The 19,911-nt window shown below is 40.4% G+C and overlaps 2 protein-coding genes across 6 annotated transcripts in view; one reads left to right on the forward strand and one right to left on the reverse strand.

Annotated features, from left to right (window-relative positions):
• The window catches only part of LOC131237166 (uncharacterized), a 43,642-nt gene extending 31,716 nt beyond the window's left edge, over positions 1-11,926 (forward strand). For 3 of the 4 annotated variants that reach the window (XM_058234836.1, XM_058234835.1, XM_058234833.1), the window contains 4 exons: positions 9,855-9,905; positions 9,989-10,082; positions 10,865-10,949; positions 11,063-11,926. In XM_058234836.1, coding sequence (XP_058090819.1) covers positions 9,855-9,905; positions 9,989-10,082; positions 10,865-10,949; positions 11,063-11,210 — 378 coding nt within the window. In that variant the 3' untranslated portion in view covers positions 11,211-11,926. The remainder of the gene's footprint in view (positions 1-9,854; positions 9,906-9,988; positions 10,083-10,864; positions 10,950-11,062) is intronic. The other variant, XM_058234834.1, reaches the window with a different exon arrangement.
• A 7,370-nt stretch (positions 11,927-19,296) lies between these two features.
• LOC131237167 (uncharacterized) overlaps positions 19,297-19,911 on the reverse strand; it is a 35,049-nt gene continuing 34,434 nt past the window's right edge. The window contains exon 7 of one of the 2 annotated variants that reach the window (XM_058234837.1): positions 19,297-19,437. The gene's annotated coding sequence lies outside the window, so the exon portion shown is untranslated. The remainder of the gene's footprint in view (positions 19,438-19,911) is intronic. The other variant, XR_009167078.1, reaches the window with a different exon arrangement.

Below are 19,911 nucleotides of genomic sequence, written 5' to 3' on the forward strand. Positions count from 1 at the left end.
CCACTCTGTCCATTATGTGGGCCACCTTGATGTGGACCATTCATTTTGTGGGGCCCTGCCTTCAATATGGGTTGTTCATCATGTGGGCCCACCTTTGATGTGGACCGCCCATCAAGTGGGGCCCACTTAATGTGGATGGTCCATCATGCTAGCCACACTTTGATGCGCGCCATCCATCATGTGGGGCCCACCTTTGATGTGAATTGTGCATTATGTGGGCCCACCTTGATGTGGACCATTCATCATGTGGGGGGCACCTTCAACATGGGTTGTTCATCATGCGGGCCCCTCTTTGATGTCCACCATCCATCATGTGGGTCGCACCTTTGCTATGGATTTTCCACTATGTGGTGCCCACTTGATGTGGATAGTCTGTCATGTGGGGCCACATTTTGATGTGGACCATCCATCATGTGGTTCTAACCTTTTGCTGTAGATTGTCCATTATGTGGGGCCCAACCTTCAATATGGGTTGTTCATCATGTTGTCCCACCTTCATTGTCCACCATCCATCATGTGGGATCTCACCTTTGGTGTGGACCCCCCATTGGTGGGGCCTGCTTGGTGTGGATCGTCCATCATGTGGGGCCACACTTTGATGTGGGGCATCCATCATGTGAGGCCCACCTTTGATGTGACCATGCATTATGTGGGCTCACCTTGATATAGACCATTCATCATGTGGAGCCCCACTTTCAACATGGGTCGTTCATCATGTGGGCCCACCTTAGAGAGATTGTAAAGAGGAGAAGAGGGTAACATGGGAATTACTTAAAAAAGTTTAAGGACAAACTTGCCCAAAAATTAGCCAAAATAGTCTATCCACTTAAGCCAAATAAGGTCTTTAAGAAAAGTGACCTCCCCATCACTTATTTTTTAAGTGTTTTTTGGCTAGTTTCTTAAAAAAAAAAAAATAAGTAGTAAAATTAAAGCTTTAACAAACAGTCTATGTCTAAAATAAGAGCTTATTATTATTATTTTTTAAAGAATAAGTAAATAAGCTTATGAGGACATCACGTCACGTACACCCTTACGTACGTATCAGAGGAGGAGGCGGGCTGAACCGATTTCCCCGTGACTAGGTGAGTAACCGTGATCGTGTTGAAGACCCCATGTGCATGTGCGAGCATCTGGAAGACTCCATATTGGGAAGATGCACATGGGCTGCTTTATGGAGTGATCTAGACCGTTGGATCGGAGGGATGCGATGAATGGGCCATTGATCATTGATCGTCCACATCAGTTTTAGACTTTATCATCTTTTAGGATTTAGTTTTTTATTGTTTTATATTTGGATGCATTATGAGTATTTTGGTTTATTTTATTTAGACTATTGCTATGTTCGTTAAGATTCACAAGACAGGGGGATTATTGTAATTTTTGAAACTTCTTGGATCTATAAAAAGAGGGGAGGGAGGGCGTGTGACCTCTCTCCCATTGGATTTTGTGATTAAAAAAAGAAAGAAGCTCGTGCTTTCTTCTTCCATCTTTATGCGATTTGAAGGTACTTCTATGCGATTTGGAAGGAAGATTGGTGCAAGGCTAATCTTTATTAACAGAGGTGCAAGGTCTCCATCTATCCCCACAACATCTTCTCTTTTCTTTCCCATACAGGTATTTTTTTTTCCAGGTTCTTCATTCTCCCCATCACAGATCTTCGTCTTCTCCCAAACCTAACTTTCCCATACCCATCCACAATCCAAACCCTAACTGACCTAAACCCATCATCCAATGCCACACATGTGATCGTACGGCCGCACGTGTGAATCCCACCCGTCCCTTTTGGTTTCTGACCATCATTATATCAAAACCCCTTTCTTCCATCCCCGAAACCCTAACCCTAAACCTAAGATTCCTAATTTTTCTACTTTCCCAAATTATCTAAACCCTAATTTTCACCCTAGGTTGTATTAGGTTTCCTATTTTGAAATAGACTATACACTATGATAATTGGATGTCCCTACATCCATTAGATCCTAGTTTGTTTTTATTTAATGATCTTGTGTTACGATGTTGGTAGCTTAGGATAGGATTATGCATGATACTCTTTTGATTTTCATAATATTTGTGATGATTATAGCGATGTTTGTTTTTTTTTTGGTTAAATATCTTAATTCGGCTAGTTGATCTCACAAATTAATTGGTTTATGCATCGGTCCTGCATCATAAGCTCTTATTAGTAGAGATGCTAAACAACCCCTTATTTAGTTTGCATACTTCATAGGACTCCCTTTAAGCAACATACTTAAGAGGCTGCTCCATATAACCCCCTTAGAGTAATTCTTCATGCAAAAATGCATTCTTTACATCCTATCTGAAAGAGAGTCTAATTATGATTTGCAGTTAATGATATGACAACACAAATTGGATTGAGCTTGGCCACTAGTAAAAAAAATCTAGATAATCTACTTTATAAACTTGAGTGTACCCCTTGCAACTAAATTGGTTTTGTAATGATCAATTCATCAATTAGGTATAAAAAAAAAAAAAGAAGCATGTAAACCCATTTACGTCTATACGGTGTCTTACCAAATGGCAGATCAATTAGTTCCCATGTATCATTGGAATACATGGCATTTATCTCCTCATCCATAGCTTCTTCCAATTTTCATCCAACAATGCAATCCTGAACGGACTCAGGGACAGAAACATCAGACAAGGCAAGAGTAAACTTCTGATAATTTGTGGACAAATAGTTTAAAGGTAACAAAATTAGATATTGGATGAGGATTACAGGAACGTTTACCTTTACAAATCACAATTTGTAAATCATTCACAACTTTTGCAAACTCAGAAAGAGTGAAAACTCATTAGGTGTAGTAAATGGTGTGGATTGAGAAGGAATAGTCTATGATGCTTGATCTTTTCTCTTTTTTTGTAATATGTTTACATGAAATCCTTCTGAGATGATGGTTCCTTAATAACAAAATCTGGAGGAAAAACATTAGGTAAAGAAACTTCTAATGGTGTGGCTTCTGTAATACGTTCGGTTCTATCATAGAATGGGACATATTTAAAGAATCTAACATCAGTTATCACAAAGTGCTTTTCAAATGAAGGACAAAAACATCTATAACCTTCTTTTATTGCAAGAATATCACAGAAAGATTCATTTAACAGAATGATGTGCATGTTTATCTTGACCAAACCCAAGCAGATGAACAAAGAAAGTACAACCCAAACTTTGGGAGGAACAGAAAATACTAGTGGATCTGAAAATAATAATAAGAATAGTGTTTTTCCGTCTAAAACTGACTAGGACATCCTGTTTATTAAATGATATGCAGTAAAAACTAAATCACCCCAATAACATTGTGGAACATTCATTTATAATAACAAAACATGAGTAATCTCAATCAGATGTCTATTCTTGTGCTCAGCCACCCCATTTTGTTGAGGTGTAAACACAAGAGCTCTGATGAATAATACCTTGACTTTGTACATGGGTTTGAACATCTCTGAGAAATAAATTCCAAAGCGTTATCAGATCTAAACATACACAAATTTGCACCAAACTGAGTTTTTATTTCATTATGAAAATTCTAAAATATATGAAAACTTCTAAGCTATGTTTAATGAGATATAATCACATCATTCCAGTAAAATCATTAATAAAAAGAACAAAGTACTTAAAACCTAACAAACTTGGGACTTGAGATGGTCCCCACACCTCATGATGGGCTAATTCAAACGAAATATCACTCCTAATATCGACCTTAGACAGAAAATGAGTTCTATGATGTTTACTCAGCTGACACGTTTTTCACTCTAAATTTGACATCTTCGGAAAGGGTGGAACGAGTTTGTGGTTTCTGGAGAGATGGATGACCAAAACGATAATTCCATTAAATTACTGGATCCTCAGGAAGCATTGTAGCACTTACTGATTCCCTCTCCAAATAATACAAGCTGTTCCTCTCTCGGCCTCCACCAATCATCTTACTTGTCTTAATGTTCTAAAAAACACGGCAAGAAGGAAAGAATGAGACAGAACATCTTAGAGGTTTTGTTAGTTTACTTGCAGATAAAAGACTAAAAGGAAATTTGGCGGCAAACAAGACAAAAGATAAGGGCACAGATGTGTTAGGCTGAGCAGTACCAAGTCCAACAATAGTGGACAAGGTGTCATCAACTAAAGTAATAAATATACTTGATGAGACACGATCAAAAGAATAAAAAGAGCTGTGATTTCCAGAGATATGATCTGACACCCCAGAATCGATAATCTAGGGAGAGGGATGAGATGACAAGGCATGCTTTACCTGACTGAGCAAGAGTGGTTGTAGAAGTGAAGGAACATTGTTGGACATAGAGCCACTAGAAGAGAGGAAGCATGCATATTCTTCATGTGATAGTGTGACACTAAAACATCATCCACCGACACTCTGTGGTAGAAGTGGTGGGTCTACCATCAATAAAAACATCATCCATTACAAGAGCTTGATCATCCTTTGGAGCCTTTCCAAGGTGATCCTAATAAAAATCTACGATGTAATTTATCAAACCATAGTGAGTGCGTATGCGACCACCTTTACTTCCCTCTGGTAATCTACCTTCTTTGCCACCCTGATTTATACCACAACTTGTGCGACCACCATGGGCTCCACAAAAGCTAGTGTAACCAGATGAAGTGGCCAATGCAACTTTATCAGAAGCATTAATATGAGCAATTTGATATTCATTTACAGGAGAGACTCTCTGAAGCCTAGCAGAAACTCCCGCAATTAAAGGGATTGATACACCATTCAAAATATGATATTAGTCAATTGATATTCCTTTGGTAAACTGGACAAAACGTCCATCACTTTCATATTCTCCAACTGCTTCTTCATATGAGTAAGTAATAGGATGATATATTTAGAGCTCTTCCCACGTACCAGTAAGTTTAGCGAAGTACTCACTAGGGACTTATCCCCCTTTTGGAACGAGAAAATCTCCTTGTACAATTGATAGACCCGAGAGATATTGGAATACATCTTTTTAACAGTATCCCAAACATCTTTTGCAGTGTTCAAAAACACCAAATTAGAACTCACTTTGGGTTCTATGCTATTCCACAACCAAGATCTAATTTGGGCATCATCACGCATCCACCATCTATATCTAGGATAGGATTCCTCTATAATATTCCTAGGCTAAGAGAAACACTTAAACATATTTAAGCCGGAGAGATAATTCTTCCCATTCAACTTCATGGATGTTATGGATGCATTAAACAACAGTCTGGACACTTCTCCTAGTGGTGAGGGACCATCAACCACACATTTCGGCTCCATAGCTACTTTGGAACTGATTTACATCAACATATATGGAAAAGCACTGATTTATACTCAGATTCATGCACAACCATACTTCTCAATAATATTACACAGAAATTTCCAGCCCTTCATCAACTAGAACCCATTTCATCATCATTTATAAATCTCACACAATGTAACAAATAAATAAGTACAAAAAAGACTGCTTCTAACACAAAGTAATGAAAGAAAACAACTTAAGCATCACGCTAAAAGAAAAATCAGCATGCCTTCATCTTCAAGTTGAGGCTCCTATGCTCCTTTTTGCGAGCATTCTCTTTACTTGACCAGAAATACAGAAAACATGTTGTTTTCTGCAAGAAAAAGATGAGGAACATTCTTTCCTTGAAGGTCCGATCCAGTGCACTAGAGTTGGGGTCCTCCAATCTTGATCTAGAAATTAGGGATTTGAAAGAGGAGATTTGGAGCCAAATCACATCCAATGGTGGGTGCTCTGATACCATGTAAAAATGTGTGAAGAGAGAGAATCTACTAGGAATACGGAATAAAGAAGAGAAAAGAAGAGAGGAAGAAGAAAGAGAGAGACGGCTGCACTCACAATGCTTCCACACGTCCCCACTCACTTTAGTTTTATGAAGGCTTCACTAAAATATCATAAAATTACAAACATAGCCCTGTTACTTAAGTAATGAAGCAAAGACTAATCTATGGTCCTAAAAACTATCTGACATGTACAATAAAGCCCAATAGCCCAAACAATCGAGCCTGGGTGTGGACTGGAGGTTTGAGGCGGAAGAGGGGAGTCTATGGAGATTTGTTATTGCGTGCAAGACTGCAAGTACAGTACAATAGTAGGGGATGGTGGGTTAAAGATTCATCTATGTATGAGGTGATCAGAGTCCTTACGGTTGATATTCAAAAGAGAATAACGGTCCTCCCAAACATTTGTGTTATCGACATGCATGGAGCGGAATCAGAAGACCATCACTACATTCATTTCCCCTTTGCCAAAGCAGTGTAAGAGGTTTATTTATTTATTTATTTATTTATGCCTTTAATGTCCCTTGGGTGATTCCGGGAACCATTGGAGGCCTCTGTCTTGTGTGGCATGAAGATGGACACGGGAAAAGGAGGAGAAGGTGGAGGCTAGCCTTATTGGCTGGTCTGTGGATCGAAGAAAGGAAAAATCGATGTTTTTGGAACAGGAGCAGGCCTCTTTGAAGTTTGTATGGGGACTTTTCTCCTTATATCAGAGTAGGATTGTGCAGGCTTCAGCTCGAGTCTTTGTATAGCTTTTTGCCTTTTGGCTTTTAATAAACTTTATCACCTTGCAAGAAGGAATCTCTTAAGAGACTCTCCTGAGGCAGTGGTTTGCTGCATTCTGTGACCCATTTTTTTGTTGGGTTTCATTTTTATTAGTTAAATCCAAAGAGGTCTGTTTTTATCATCATCATCGTCATCATCATCGTCTTGTAGTAGTTGTTATGACCTGGAGTCAAATAAGTTGCAACTTTCCAATAGAAGGTCACAGCATTGGGTTAAAATATAAGGATTTTTTAAAGGAATAAATATAAGGAAACTCAAAATAAAAAGTAGGGAAAATGAAAGAAAGCCACTAGAAGGTCTTAGGAGTCGAGTTGCAACTTTCCAACAGAAAGTCACAACTTCAGGTTAAATTTTAAGTTACTTTTATAACATGCTCGATAATTTAAGGTAACTTGGTAACTCTTACTGTAATTGAAGAGTTATTTCATTGTTTATAAAGTTACTTAAAACAAAATTATTTTAGCTAAGGTCAATTATATACCTGTTTTGGCTAAACTTAATTTACATGTTGAATATATATTGTATAGCTACTACAAGATTTAGACCATGTTGGAGTCACATCTTGCCATTCTAATATGGAGGTCCCATGGAGCCAAATATTTTCTCATCCAAAAGATCCCGTTTGAGATATTATCATAGTTTGTCATACCGATATGGAGTAGGCCCCTATTCCTGCTCTTTGCCGACTTGCATCTCTACAAGCTTCCGCCACGCCACCATCATCCAGTCTGGCATTAATGTTGCTCTCTTCTTCTTCTTATTTCCTTTTGGTAGCAGCTGGACACACATCGCCAGAAACCATCGCCAGTTTTGAACCCATCGCTGGATCCCATGGTCGTCTCTGGCTCCTCTCTGTTGTCAAACTCAGGATTCCAACGAGAACCCACATCCGCATTTTCCATTGATTCCGGCAACCGAAGCTTTGATACCCAGCAGATCTATTTCTGCTGTTGAGAAGATCAAACAGGCCGTGAGATCTCCAACGTGATTATTGTTTGATCACTACAGCTTTGTTTGTTGCTTGCATTCGGTGCACTGCATGTTCCAGACCTCTACATCTTCATCAAATCCTGATCTCATGCATGCTATTTGGTTTCTTTGCTTATTGAACAACCTTAACCATTGTCCCATTTGATGTGACGATCATTGTCTGTTGAAGAAACAGTGATGATTGTTGGGATATGTTGTGGTTGTTCATTGACGTTGAGCTGTTCAATCGTTGATTTGTTGTTGGGCATTTTCCTCTGTCACCTCTAATCATCGGGACATTTGAGACCACTTTTTTAGTTCTGTAGAACCGTTAATACATTGTTGTCCATGTTTATATGTGGTGATTTGCTTGTCTGGACCTACTCTTATAATCACCGCCGTTACATTTTTTTTGGGCCATAAGATCTGGTTCTGTTGCTACTGCTGCTCCCTTGCATCCTCTTGGCCCATCTTGCAAGATCTGTCGACGTCTGTTCAATCTGTTTGTGGGCTGCACTTGCTGCTATGACCAGATCTGGACCAGATCACCCAGAATCTGTTCAAGTGCTGCTTGTTGTCCCACCATCTCTCAGATCATATCGTGATCTTTGACTTGTTTTCCCAATTTCTCCTAAATTGCTTGTAATGTTGCACTCTAAACATGAAATCAAGCACATGTGAGGAATGATCTACTGATTAAGTCCTTCTCAATTTTCATAAAATAAAAATCATTTTAATTAAAAATTAATAATAATAAAAATATTATAATATTATTTTTTCTCAAAAATTCCTTCAATCAACTGTCAATTGAGACTAATTTCAAAATATTTAGGAGTCTTTGATGAAATGATCATCACATATACTCTAGATGTTATGCATTCAATTTGAATATAGTTTGCATTAGTTCAGTCAGACAACGCATAACTTAGGACCCTATACAAAGAAAACCTATTATGTATACTTCTTTTTTGAGACCTTATGATTTAAAGTGTGTATTAAGTTCTTTTTTTAACAATCCCCGGAGTTTTGTTGAAAAATTCAATTATTTTCCCAATGTTTCCCCATGTTTCCCAAAAAGTGTGATAAATTACCCGATACAAACGATATATCCCGTGCGATAACTGATACGTATCTGTATCTCAAGGATGCGATACGTAACATGATACCAATATTTCGAACACTGCTTTCATCCTCTTTTCAGGTCCTTCAAACCTAATCAATGTTCCTATCCTTTACTGAAGCCATCTCTAGCCACTGGTGCACATGACTGATCATTACTCTCTTCATGATCTTTATCTCCTATTGGGACTAATCATAGGCAGCTTTTGATGCCCCCGTTCCTTTCTAATCTTCCAATTGATCCATCTTGATATCCTCATATATGCAGGACCCAAATCTTTCTTCATGCTCCTTTCTAACTGTCCAATACTATGATCCATATGAAGTATGCCGGTTGAATAACTATCTCATAAAAATTTACCTTAATTTTCCCTTTGGATTAGGGTTTTTCTCCCATGAAATTGGGAAATCCATTGATTGGCAGCCAAGCCATTAGGAATTTGGCAAATGCGCCTCACCCTGTAATCCATTGATTTGCCTAAAAACATTTCCCTCCTCAAAATTTGTTATTTGCAAAATTCACAAGACACCTAAAAGTACCCTTTCGATGCCACCTATTCTTACCTTGCTGTGCACTTTCTACCATAGTTCAAAACTCGAAAACTCAAGACTAATGTCTAGCCAGGTTGGGTCAACTTGAAGACTTGAACAAGTCTTTAATCGACTCGACTCGATATTTTAATAATTAAATTTTTATTATTTAATGCATTTAAAATGGTTAAAACCTATTAAAGTAATTAAAATACCCAAAACAGAACACAAATGCGCAATGTGGTGCTGTGGTGGCATGTAGCTGATTTGATAGATGAGGTCGCATCTTTGATTCTTGCATCGTGCATTTTATAGTTTAAAAACAGAACCCTACTGGCTGGGCAGTGACTTGGTTGAGTCATGCCAACTCACATAGTCAACCAAGTTTTTGGGCTGACATCATGAGACTAGTCAAGATGACAGAGTCACGCCAGGCAGCAAGTTTTGATGGGACTTGGCTCGAAATCCCTTTAAGTCGACTCGGTCGAGTTTCGAGTAGGCCCACCAAGTTTTAGAGCTAAGCTGTCTACATATGCATCTTTTATTATTTAAGCTGTCTACATATGGCACTGCATATGCATTCTACATGACACTATATCACTAGCAATTTGAGGATATCGTGCCTAATGGTTTGAGGCTTTGGAACTGCAGGTACTGGAGAACATGAGAAAAACGTCAGACCTCAATAACCTCAACTGTAAAGTAGGCTTTTACCTCTTTTGGCTTGGTTGTAGTTATTAGCGCCCCTATGGTTTATTCTCTAAATTGTTTTCTCTGTTTTGTAGATATTGGGACTCACTTGGGGGGAGTGGGATGCACCTTTGTTCAGTTTGAACCCAAAAATCCTGCTTGGAGCCGATGTTTTATATGATACTAATGGTAGGATTGCTTGTGCTTTGCCACAGACTTGAACTGGGTTTAATTTGTTCTGTTTGGCTCATATGTGTTGATGGCTGTGATCCAATGTGCATGCAAGATCCAACCGTGAGTTGTGTGGACCAGTTTTATAGATGTCATGGCCAAAAAATCCACTTGGTCCCATCATCTGTTGGACCACACAGGCTAAACTCCTATAATGTTTCGTCATCATTTTGAAAATGGTGGTGGCTCATCCTCATATGTGGTACTCATGTACAGCTCTGCAGACCATCCAAATTTGCAACACATTGTGGATGGAGCATATCACACTGATCTAGCAATCCTTACCATCCAATTGATGGCTGCGAAATGAATGGTCAAAAAGTAAAAAACATGAATGGTGCAAGTTCGAAGGATTGATGGATTCCATTATCTTTTCATTGTAATTTTTGGGTTATGCCCCATCCACAACTAGGTGAGGGATTGGACAGTCTGTATTGCCATAGAAAACCATGCCATGAGTACCATTGAAGAGTCACCATCATTTCTTCAATGGTGCTAATGGACAGCTAATAAAGATTGGCTAATGTTCGACATTCAACATACCAGTCCAGCACACTGCATGATCCTACCACACTGATTTTAGAGCCATGACATTTTTACAAGATGTAGCCTGATCAATGGCTTGGATTTTGCACATGTTCCACATCAGCACATTTGTCTAAATGTAGATTATGTGTGGACTTTGCAAAGCTCTTTAATTAGGTGTACTGAAACATTTAAATGCCAACTGTGTTGATAAGATTTTGATGATCTCTTTGCAACTGTAACATTCCTGCTCCAAAATTGTCCAGACTCAGTCTTCATTACGACTTACCACAACAGAAGGTGTTTTATTATTATTATTTTATTTAAATGTATGATATGATGTGGTTTTGAATTACTGTGCATACATTGTGGATTGCTAATTGAGTGTGGTTGTCTTCTCTTAATGTGTGCAGTGGACATCATCTCATCGAATACTTGATGGTTAAATGGGGGTTGAAATGCACAAAACTTGTGGATGCTTTTTCATTCATGCCATCCTTGAAGGCATCTACCCTACGTGGCAACATTCAATTGGTCGAGATGACGTTGGGCCATCATTGATCCTGAGTCATTGCAAGTTGTAGCATCCGTCTACGTGCGCGCCCTTTTTCCTTGTTGTTTATGAACCTCAAGCTCTGGTCATACGCATGACAACCTCCAGGACTGATTTCGGTGCTGTAAAAGCTGTGGGCCCCACTGTGAGGTATGTGTTTTATCCCTGTTTTCCATCCATTTTGCCATCCCATTTCGTGGCATGAACCCCAAAAAAAAAATGTCAGATGCAAATCTCAGGTGGACCACACCACAGGAAATGGTAGTGATTGAACATTCACCATTAAAAAGTTCTTTGGTCCACAAAAGTTTTGGATCAAGCTAATATTTGTGTTTTTCCTTCATCCAGGTTCATGTGACATAATCAACAGGTTGCATGGCAAACAAACATTACAGTGGGCCCTAGAAGTTTTTAATGATCGGCATTCAATCACTGTTTCTTGTGGCGTGGTCCTCCTGAGATTTGGATCTGCTTCATTCTTGGGGTTATGCCATAAAATGAACTGGGAAAATGGATGGTTAGCATGGATAAGCACATACATCATAGTGGGCCCACAGCTTTTCCAGCATCACACCTAGGTCGGTACCAAGAGGGTCAGTACCGAATCGAATCCACAAGTATCCTCCAGCCTTGAGTTTAGACAAGTGAGGCCCTTGGCTTGGGGAATGTTGATCTGATGAGCCAAATCATCGATGGGGAATTGACCAAATGTCTTCCTTGATCAAACCAGGGCGAAGATGAAGATCAATGGTCCACAAGAGCTTTTTGGTGAATGATCCTGCACAGTGGAATTATCTTATCAACGGTCTGATCACTGACCAACGGATCCCATCTTGTCTAAATTCAAGCTCTGGGCAGCAGAGAGAGAGAGAGAGAGAGAGAGAGAGAGTGTGTTGAACAGTCCAGTTGATCAATTGGGATTTTCCCGTTCTACATTTTGAGAATAACACTTGGAATGATCCTACGCCCTTCTTTCTATAATCCAATGTTTGGGTTTGGGTTGTTTATGATTTATCTGACAAATGTGATTCTATAGAATCGTGAGCAACCAACATAAAATTTACATCGTTTATTAAGCCTTTTTTTTCGCAATTGATCTTAACTGCCCGTTTGATAGGCTATTGAACGGATGGTCGGTGTTGTTTTTATGTTGTGTGCCATGAACATTGGTTGGAATCTCTCAGTCCGTGTTGGTTAGAATCTGTCTGTGTGGTTTTTATACTATATCCCATGAATGTTGGACCCAATGAACAGTCAGGATCGATTGACTGGACTCTCCGAGTGTCCCGATGAAATGAAGGTTCTCACTCTGTGGGCTGGTTTTCTATGGATTGGTCAGAAGAGATGAAAGTAGGTGCACTTCGTTGAAATTCCAGGATATGCTGCCCCTTCCATGCAGGTGGCAAAAGCCATACACGACTGGAACAGATGATCTGCTGGTCGACCCTGGTTTATATAAGATAATAATAATACTAAAGAAAGCAGGTCCTTATGAGTGCGCCCAACTTATTGTAAGGCAACTGATCTTATGGCTAACATAATTTTGATCACATGGTTTAGCTCTTACAGTCCGTACGTGTGGTGGCCAGCCAAATGAATGGTTCTAGCAACCTTAACCAGGTTCTGTATGTTTTGTGTGTGCGCAGTTCTGCAGTTCTGTATGTCTAGCAACCCAAACCCGGCCTCCCGTACGACCGATCTATGATGGCCAGGCGTGGATCACGACGCATTGAACTCCAAGTTCGGCACCTGGTGTCCACATACCAAGTCCTAAGCTTGGCGCCCGACTATAAAATTTTGAAGAATTTTTTTTAATAGATATCTAGCATAAATATTGGCATTTCCAACACAAGCAAAATAATCATCTTCCACTGTAGAATATATTTACAATACAATTGTTTCATAATGGTACATATCCGTCAGTCCAAATATAACGAGATAAGCATCATTTGTTGCTCCTGCTTTTGGTACTATCCTGAAAAAATTATAAAGGAAAGCTTCATCATTTGTTGCTCTTGCTTTTGGTAGTATCCTGAAAAAATTACAAAGGAAAGCTTGATCTTTTAAAGCCCAGTAAGTACATGTGTGTGCAGTGTGTCCTACATGCAAGCAAGATAAATATGTTATGAAGAAATCATGTATGGTGAAAGGCATGTAATATGTAAGGTATGATGCCAATGCCAATGCAGTGCATATGCATCATAGTAATACTTCGAGTCAATGCTACTAGCATCACCAAGTCACATTTTCATTTCTTCGATACCACAGCCATAATCATATTACATGTGTTTGTAATCAGAACATTATCATCATGTTGTCATGTCATATCACGGTAACTATATATCTCATGAAACACCGTGATCGATACTCATGCACACAGGGCACCAGTAATCAACCTTGTATACCCGCCCTGCAGTGAACTTCCACCCAGCATGCCAGTAGTGAACCTCATTCGTGCTTCTCCTCGCCAGCGGGTCAAACTGGTCCCTGTTTGCACCTCAGCCCTTAAGAAAATTAGACTTACATCTTCTCAACCCGACCTCGTCAGTGGCAGTCAAATCCATGGCCTATGTATCTACTCAACCTGACGGTAAGGCCTCAGGAAGTATGATTGACTCTCTGCCTAAGAGCACCCTCGACCCAACGAGGGGGAAATCCAAACAATCAATCGTCTTTTCCTGAAACTAGTGTGACTGTTCTCTGGTCATATACGATAAATCAGTGGAGTTAAGCTTTCTTTGGGAGGACGGGTGTGACTAACTCCCCTCCCCAACATTTCTACGAAGGATTATGGGACGAAATTCACTCTCCCTTCCAGCAGTCTTGTTGTTGTGCCTCTCGCAGCTCCCCCTGTCGCTAGAAGACTGTGGTATGGCTCGGCAACTACCCGAACAATATAACAATATGTTGGAGATGTAGATGTAAATAAGTGTTAAGCAACTCATTTCTTCGTGTTTTTTATAAATGTGTTTCATTCCTATAATAGAAAATGGGTTAATTTGGCTTTTCGCTGAGATTTTACCAGAGCAATACCTATTCATACAAAACCCTAGCTTCATAGGACGGGGAAGGAGTCCTTCACCGTCCATGGCATCATCAAGAGCACCTTCCCTTCGCTCTAACTGAATCAGTTACGCCAGCGAACCAGCAAATGCGAGCTAGTAAAGGGAGACTTTCGCGTTAGCTCATCGACCAATCATGCATTTCTTGCTCGATGAAGTTCCACCTATCGAGGAAGATAAATTCTTTTTGGTGCTGGCCCTGGAGTACTGATATTGAGTCGACTCGACCTTCCACGGTGCTTGGGACTACCGGCCAATCAAGAGTAGGGATTAGTTGATGGCCCCCATTTTGCTTTACCAACCCCATGGAAACTCCAAATACAGGCCGTCATCGTTTGTACAGACAGACTTTTTGGGTGCTAAGATCTAAAGTTGAGAGGGAAACAGCCTAGATCGTACGCTAAGGTCCCTAAGCAATCACTTAGTGGAAAAGGAAGTGATCGATAACAAAACGGATTCTTCCGATATATAAAATAAAACTTTCAAGGGCTTTTGCTACTATGACCTTCCCAACCATGATTTTTGATTTCTTGTAGGCATTTACTTCACCTCGGAATAAGAAATTTTACCGATATTTGGTATAAAATAGGTATAAAATAAATAGGTAGTAAATGTAACATCCCTAACTAGCATCAAGGTTTAGGGACTTTCAACTCAAGAGACACATCATCCCCCATTATTTTCACATTTCCAATGTCTCGTCCCTTTTAGGGATAACCTAAGTGATCATCATGGATGCCCATTTCTTCGTTATGACCCAATTCATGTTACAAGGCACGTGGTATTTCCATCATCATGTATGTCATGATTATGCATGAATTCAAACAATTATGTTAAGGGATATATTCAAGTGCATTTAATATGCATGTAATGCCATGAGCCTCTAGAGTTTGCTTAGCCCGTAAGATATAAAAAAAAATTCATATATCATCATGTGCCATTATTGGCTATATCAATTCCATAATCATGTGAGATCTAATTGCAAAGAGCATATCTTATGCACGGATGGATACACATGCCATCATCCCATGATGCATGAGCATGATCAACATCCACCTATGCAGGGCATCTTTAGTGATCAATAATCATCGACACCATCATCATTATCCATAACTATCTCAATCATATACTCTACTTGCATTCACAATTACATCTCATGCATCGCAAGACAACTATTCCATTAGTGGCTTCGGCTATATACGGTTTCTACTATTAGACTCATAGTTACCTTAGGTGGGCCTTGAGGAGTTCTCAACAGCTCATGTCTGATCATTACAGTGTAGCCCACCCATGACTTAAATCGGCAACGGGTTCAGGCCCATGCCATAAAATGAAGTGGTTTGTGTCCATCAGATGGACGGATTCGATGTGACACACATATGGAGGGACACAGGGATGTTTCAACAGTAGGTACTGATTTATGTGGTATGGCCTACTTTATGAAGGGAGTAGATATAAATTTCATACAACGGTCATGGCCCTGAGGAAGATTTTAACGGTTGATGTGCCACACACAGATAGTGGGCCTAATGAAGTTTTAAGGGTGAAATGATATTGCTGCTGTCATCCAGCAGTGTGACATAGTTGAATTTGGATTCTCATAATTTGGCCTACACCCTAAAATGAATTGGCATAACTGACAGATGGGGTCACGGTGGGACCCACTATCCCATCGAATGGTTTAAATGCCAAAAACAAAGGTCTGACCAGCCAAGTTGGATGGCAAATAAATAGTCTAAAGGGGCCTAGGAAAGGTTTTAACGGTGGGTGTTCAAGCCTCACTGTGTGGTCCACTTGATATTTGGATCTATCCCATTCATGGGCTCATACCCCAAAAATGATATGGTAAAACGGATTGAATAAAACAAATACATAAAGGTGGTTGAGCAATCCTCACTATTTTGATTTTACGGCAAACACAGGGTTTGGATCAGCTTGATTATTTGAACATAGCCATAAAATAGGCTGTTAAAATGAATGGACGGAGTAGATAAAACATATACAACATGGTGGGCCGCAGACGACAACGACACTAGTCCTCTATTCCTAGTGGTGTGGGTCACATGAGATTTGGATCTTCTTTATATTTGAGACTCGGGCTGAAATGATCCAGCAAAACTGATAGACTGCGTGGATTAAACACTTATACATCATGTTGGGTCCCATGAGTAGGCCCAGTTCACGCCACAAGACTGACGTATTTTATTTTGTTTGCACACGATATAAGGCTGGGCCTCAAGTGGATGATCTACTCCATCTACCGTCTTGGCTAGTTCGAATAAGCTCCAATAGGATCTTCCTGAGACTGGTTTGGCTGAACAGGGAGCCCTTGATGGGCCGTGGAATGTTTCAACATCTATGAATTGTTTCCAAAAGGATCTACTCCATGAATTGGATGAACAGGGAGGCCTTGATGGGTCTGATCTGTCTCATATGTTGGCCCATGGCCTAAAATAATCTGGTGCAGCCAGTGGACGGTGTGGATTAGATGCATACATTATGATGGGTCCCATGAGTGGGCCACCCCTCCTTGCCCAGGAGGGCTTGCACCATCCTGCTGGCAGTAATGCCATGCACGTACAGCTTTTTTTTCGTTTCTTTTCTTTTCTTTTCTTTTCTTTTGCATTTTCTATTGATTGGGGCCCACATTGAAATGATCCACTCCGTTTACCTCTTCACCCAGCTCACCATGGACCCAAGAGTCCTAACTTAGGCCAGTTTGATCACATACACACATCACGATGGGCCTTGAAAGCTTTTGATAGTAGGTGTCATTAACGCCACTGTTTCCTATGGGTGGTCCACCAGAGATCTGGATCGGCTTCATTTTTAATCTAATGGCCTAAAATAGGTTGCTGAAATGGATGGACGGTATGGATCAAACATATATGTTACGGTGGGACCCACGAGTGGAGGCTACACTCTCCCTTCATCCTTGGGCTGGGTGTCTGGACCGTCTGGATGGTGCTCTCTGCCTATGGCGATGGCAATAAACATTTGGGTGGCCCTAGGAAGGGTTCAACTGTAGTCATTTAATCCTCAGTGTTTTATGTTGTACAGTCCACCAGAAGTTTGGACCGGCCTGGTTTTCAGTGTGGCCCACCTAAAATGAAAAGGAAAAGTGGATGGACGGCTTGGATCTAACGTATACATAATCGTGTTACCTGCTATGGCCTCTCACCTTTTTCCCAGAACAATCCCAAGAGAGATCCTTTCAACGGACTATCTCTCTCTCTCTCTCTCTGGACTTTGTAACGTCCAGAGAAAACGTCAACGTACATAGAAGACGTCCTCTCAAATAATATTTTATTTATTTTTATTATAACATTATTATCATGTTATTATATATTATTACTATTATTGTGTTTTGTTGCTGTACTTGAGATTCTCAACGGTAGGCCTTCAATCAACCGTGTGATCCACTTAAGCCTTGATAAGCTCCATTCTTTTAGGTCTGTGGCCTAAAATGTTCTGATAAGATTGATGGACGGTTTGGATAACACATACGTCAAAGAAGGGCCTATAATAGGCCCGACCAAGTGGCCCAAATGCAGCAGGGTGCTGGAATGTGTGGGCACGTGGGAGAGTGTGTGAGAGAGAGTAAGGGTCTGATCAGAGGGGTCCATAATCTGTACGATTAGATTGTGTATAAACGTCACAATGGCTTATGGTGGGGCCAAATGTCTTGCTGACCAAGTTGATATTTGTACAGCTCCCCCTCCATCTAGATCTTTGTGACATTATGTAGGTGGATAAACATCGTGATGGGGCCCATGGTCAGTGGGTCCCACACGAGTTCCAAATCAAGCAGATTTTTTTGTTTCCCCTTCACCCACGAGTGTAGGATCTGCTGAATGAGTTGGGAGGCATGTAAATATCATAGTAGGCCCACTATCAGGGGGTCCCTCATCATCATATTCATTATCATATATCAATCTAGAGATGACCTACCAAAAATACATATGAGGGGGTGTACTCACCTTGATGATCAAGATGGATGGTTGAGATAAAAGGATAAAGTTGATGGTGGAAGGGATGGGGTTGACGGCCCACCAAGATTAATCCTCTCTCTCTCTCTCACAGTGTTGGATGAAAAAATGGCTAAGAGTTGGATTTTTACAGAGAATTAACCAAGGAATGGGGTTATGGTTGGGTTAAGGGTAGAAAAATGACCATGGTTGAGGTTAGGCTACGATTAAAGGCTAATACATGATTAGGGGAACTAATCCACACTTAGGAAGGATAATGAGGCATGACTGTAGATTCCATACGTATGGAAATGGGAGACACGAGTGTTGACTTTGTCACATGGTAGAGGGGTGGTAAGAGGTAGTGATGTAATCACACACATGGGTAGAGATTCTCTCACCCATGTGTGGTATAGTGCATGTGTGGAAAGCATGTGTTGCATACATTTGTGGAATGGAATGTAGGGCGTCATGCGCACATGAAAGATGAGAGTTCTTCACGGTGTTCCTCACCAACGGAGCATCGCACAAACATGCAGGTGGCACCTCCACGATCGCGGCGACCGGGTGGTCAATATGACATGGGTCTCAAGGTTCCGGTCAGCTGGATGGACACTATGCATGGCCAGTTTAAGTCTCACTAAAGGCGCCGAAGATCGCGCACACATGCATAGAAAAGGTATGGAATGGACGGGTCTTACAGTAGCTACCTTCAACAGGCAATCAAAGCACCATTTTACCATGAAATTGGTAGCCATCTAGGTTTACCTATCCAAAGGTAGAATACTTTTTCTTTTTTTTTTTTAGCACACGCACACACCCCACACAAGCTTACACACGCACACACACCCCACACACGCACACCTATCCAAAGGTAGAATACTTACCAAGCCTAATATGCCCAAAACTATACTTGTGAAGTAGGAATTCAAATGTGTTATTGTGCAAAAAATTGAGATTGATTTCTACTTTCTTTTAATCACTCTTGCTTTCCTTTGCCCAAGTTTAAAAAGAAAGGGGAAAAAAAAAAGGAATGTAGACATTGATAGAGGATAGCTTGCTATAATCTTCTTGGCATACAAACAAAGTAAAACCAGCATGATAATACCCTGTGTTTTAGAGCATCGAATCTGAATAGATTTTGGCCGCCATCCACTTCCAGCAATCATCATCACCCGTGACTCTTCCAAACAAGGTTCCAAAACCTGCGTAAATTTCCTTCAGATACTAACCAACAATATAAAAGGACATTGAAATTTTCAATAAGAGAAGCTACCGTAATTCATGCAAGGAGATTGACGAGGTGAATTTGTGACATTTATCCATGCAAGGAGAAATTGAGATGGATTGGTGCCATCATATCCTAGCCACATACCAGGTGGTGCTCAATGAGAATATGCTGTCACAGAATCCAATCTAGTTCCCCATCAGGTGTGCCACACATGCAATGATTATAGGTCATTGGTGATTTCTATCTCATTGTACATTAGTTTCCCATCAGGTGTGCCCACTAGCTTAGTCAAGTGCCCGATTCATCAATGACCCCATGCTCACCGTCAGCCCCACTTAATTGTTGGCTGGGATCTTGCACAAGTGTTCTGTGACCACAGTTAACAATATCGCCAAAAGAAAGGTACGAAAGTATAGTTGGGTTTCATCCTTAAAAAGCAGGTCGAAAA

Source organism: Magnolia sinica, chromosome 2, assembly GCF_029962835.1.
Source record: "Magnolia sinica isolate HGM2019 chromosome 2, MsV1, whole genome shotgun sequence".
Taxonomy (NCBI): Eukaryota; Viridiplantae; Streptophyta; class Magnoliopsida; order Magnoliales; family Magnoliaceae; genus Magnolia; species Magnolia sinica.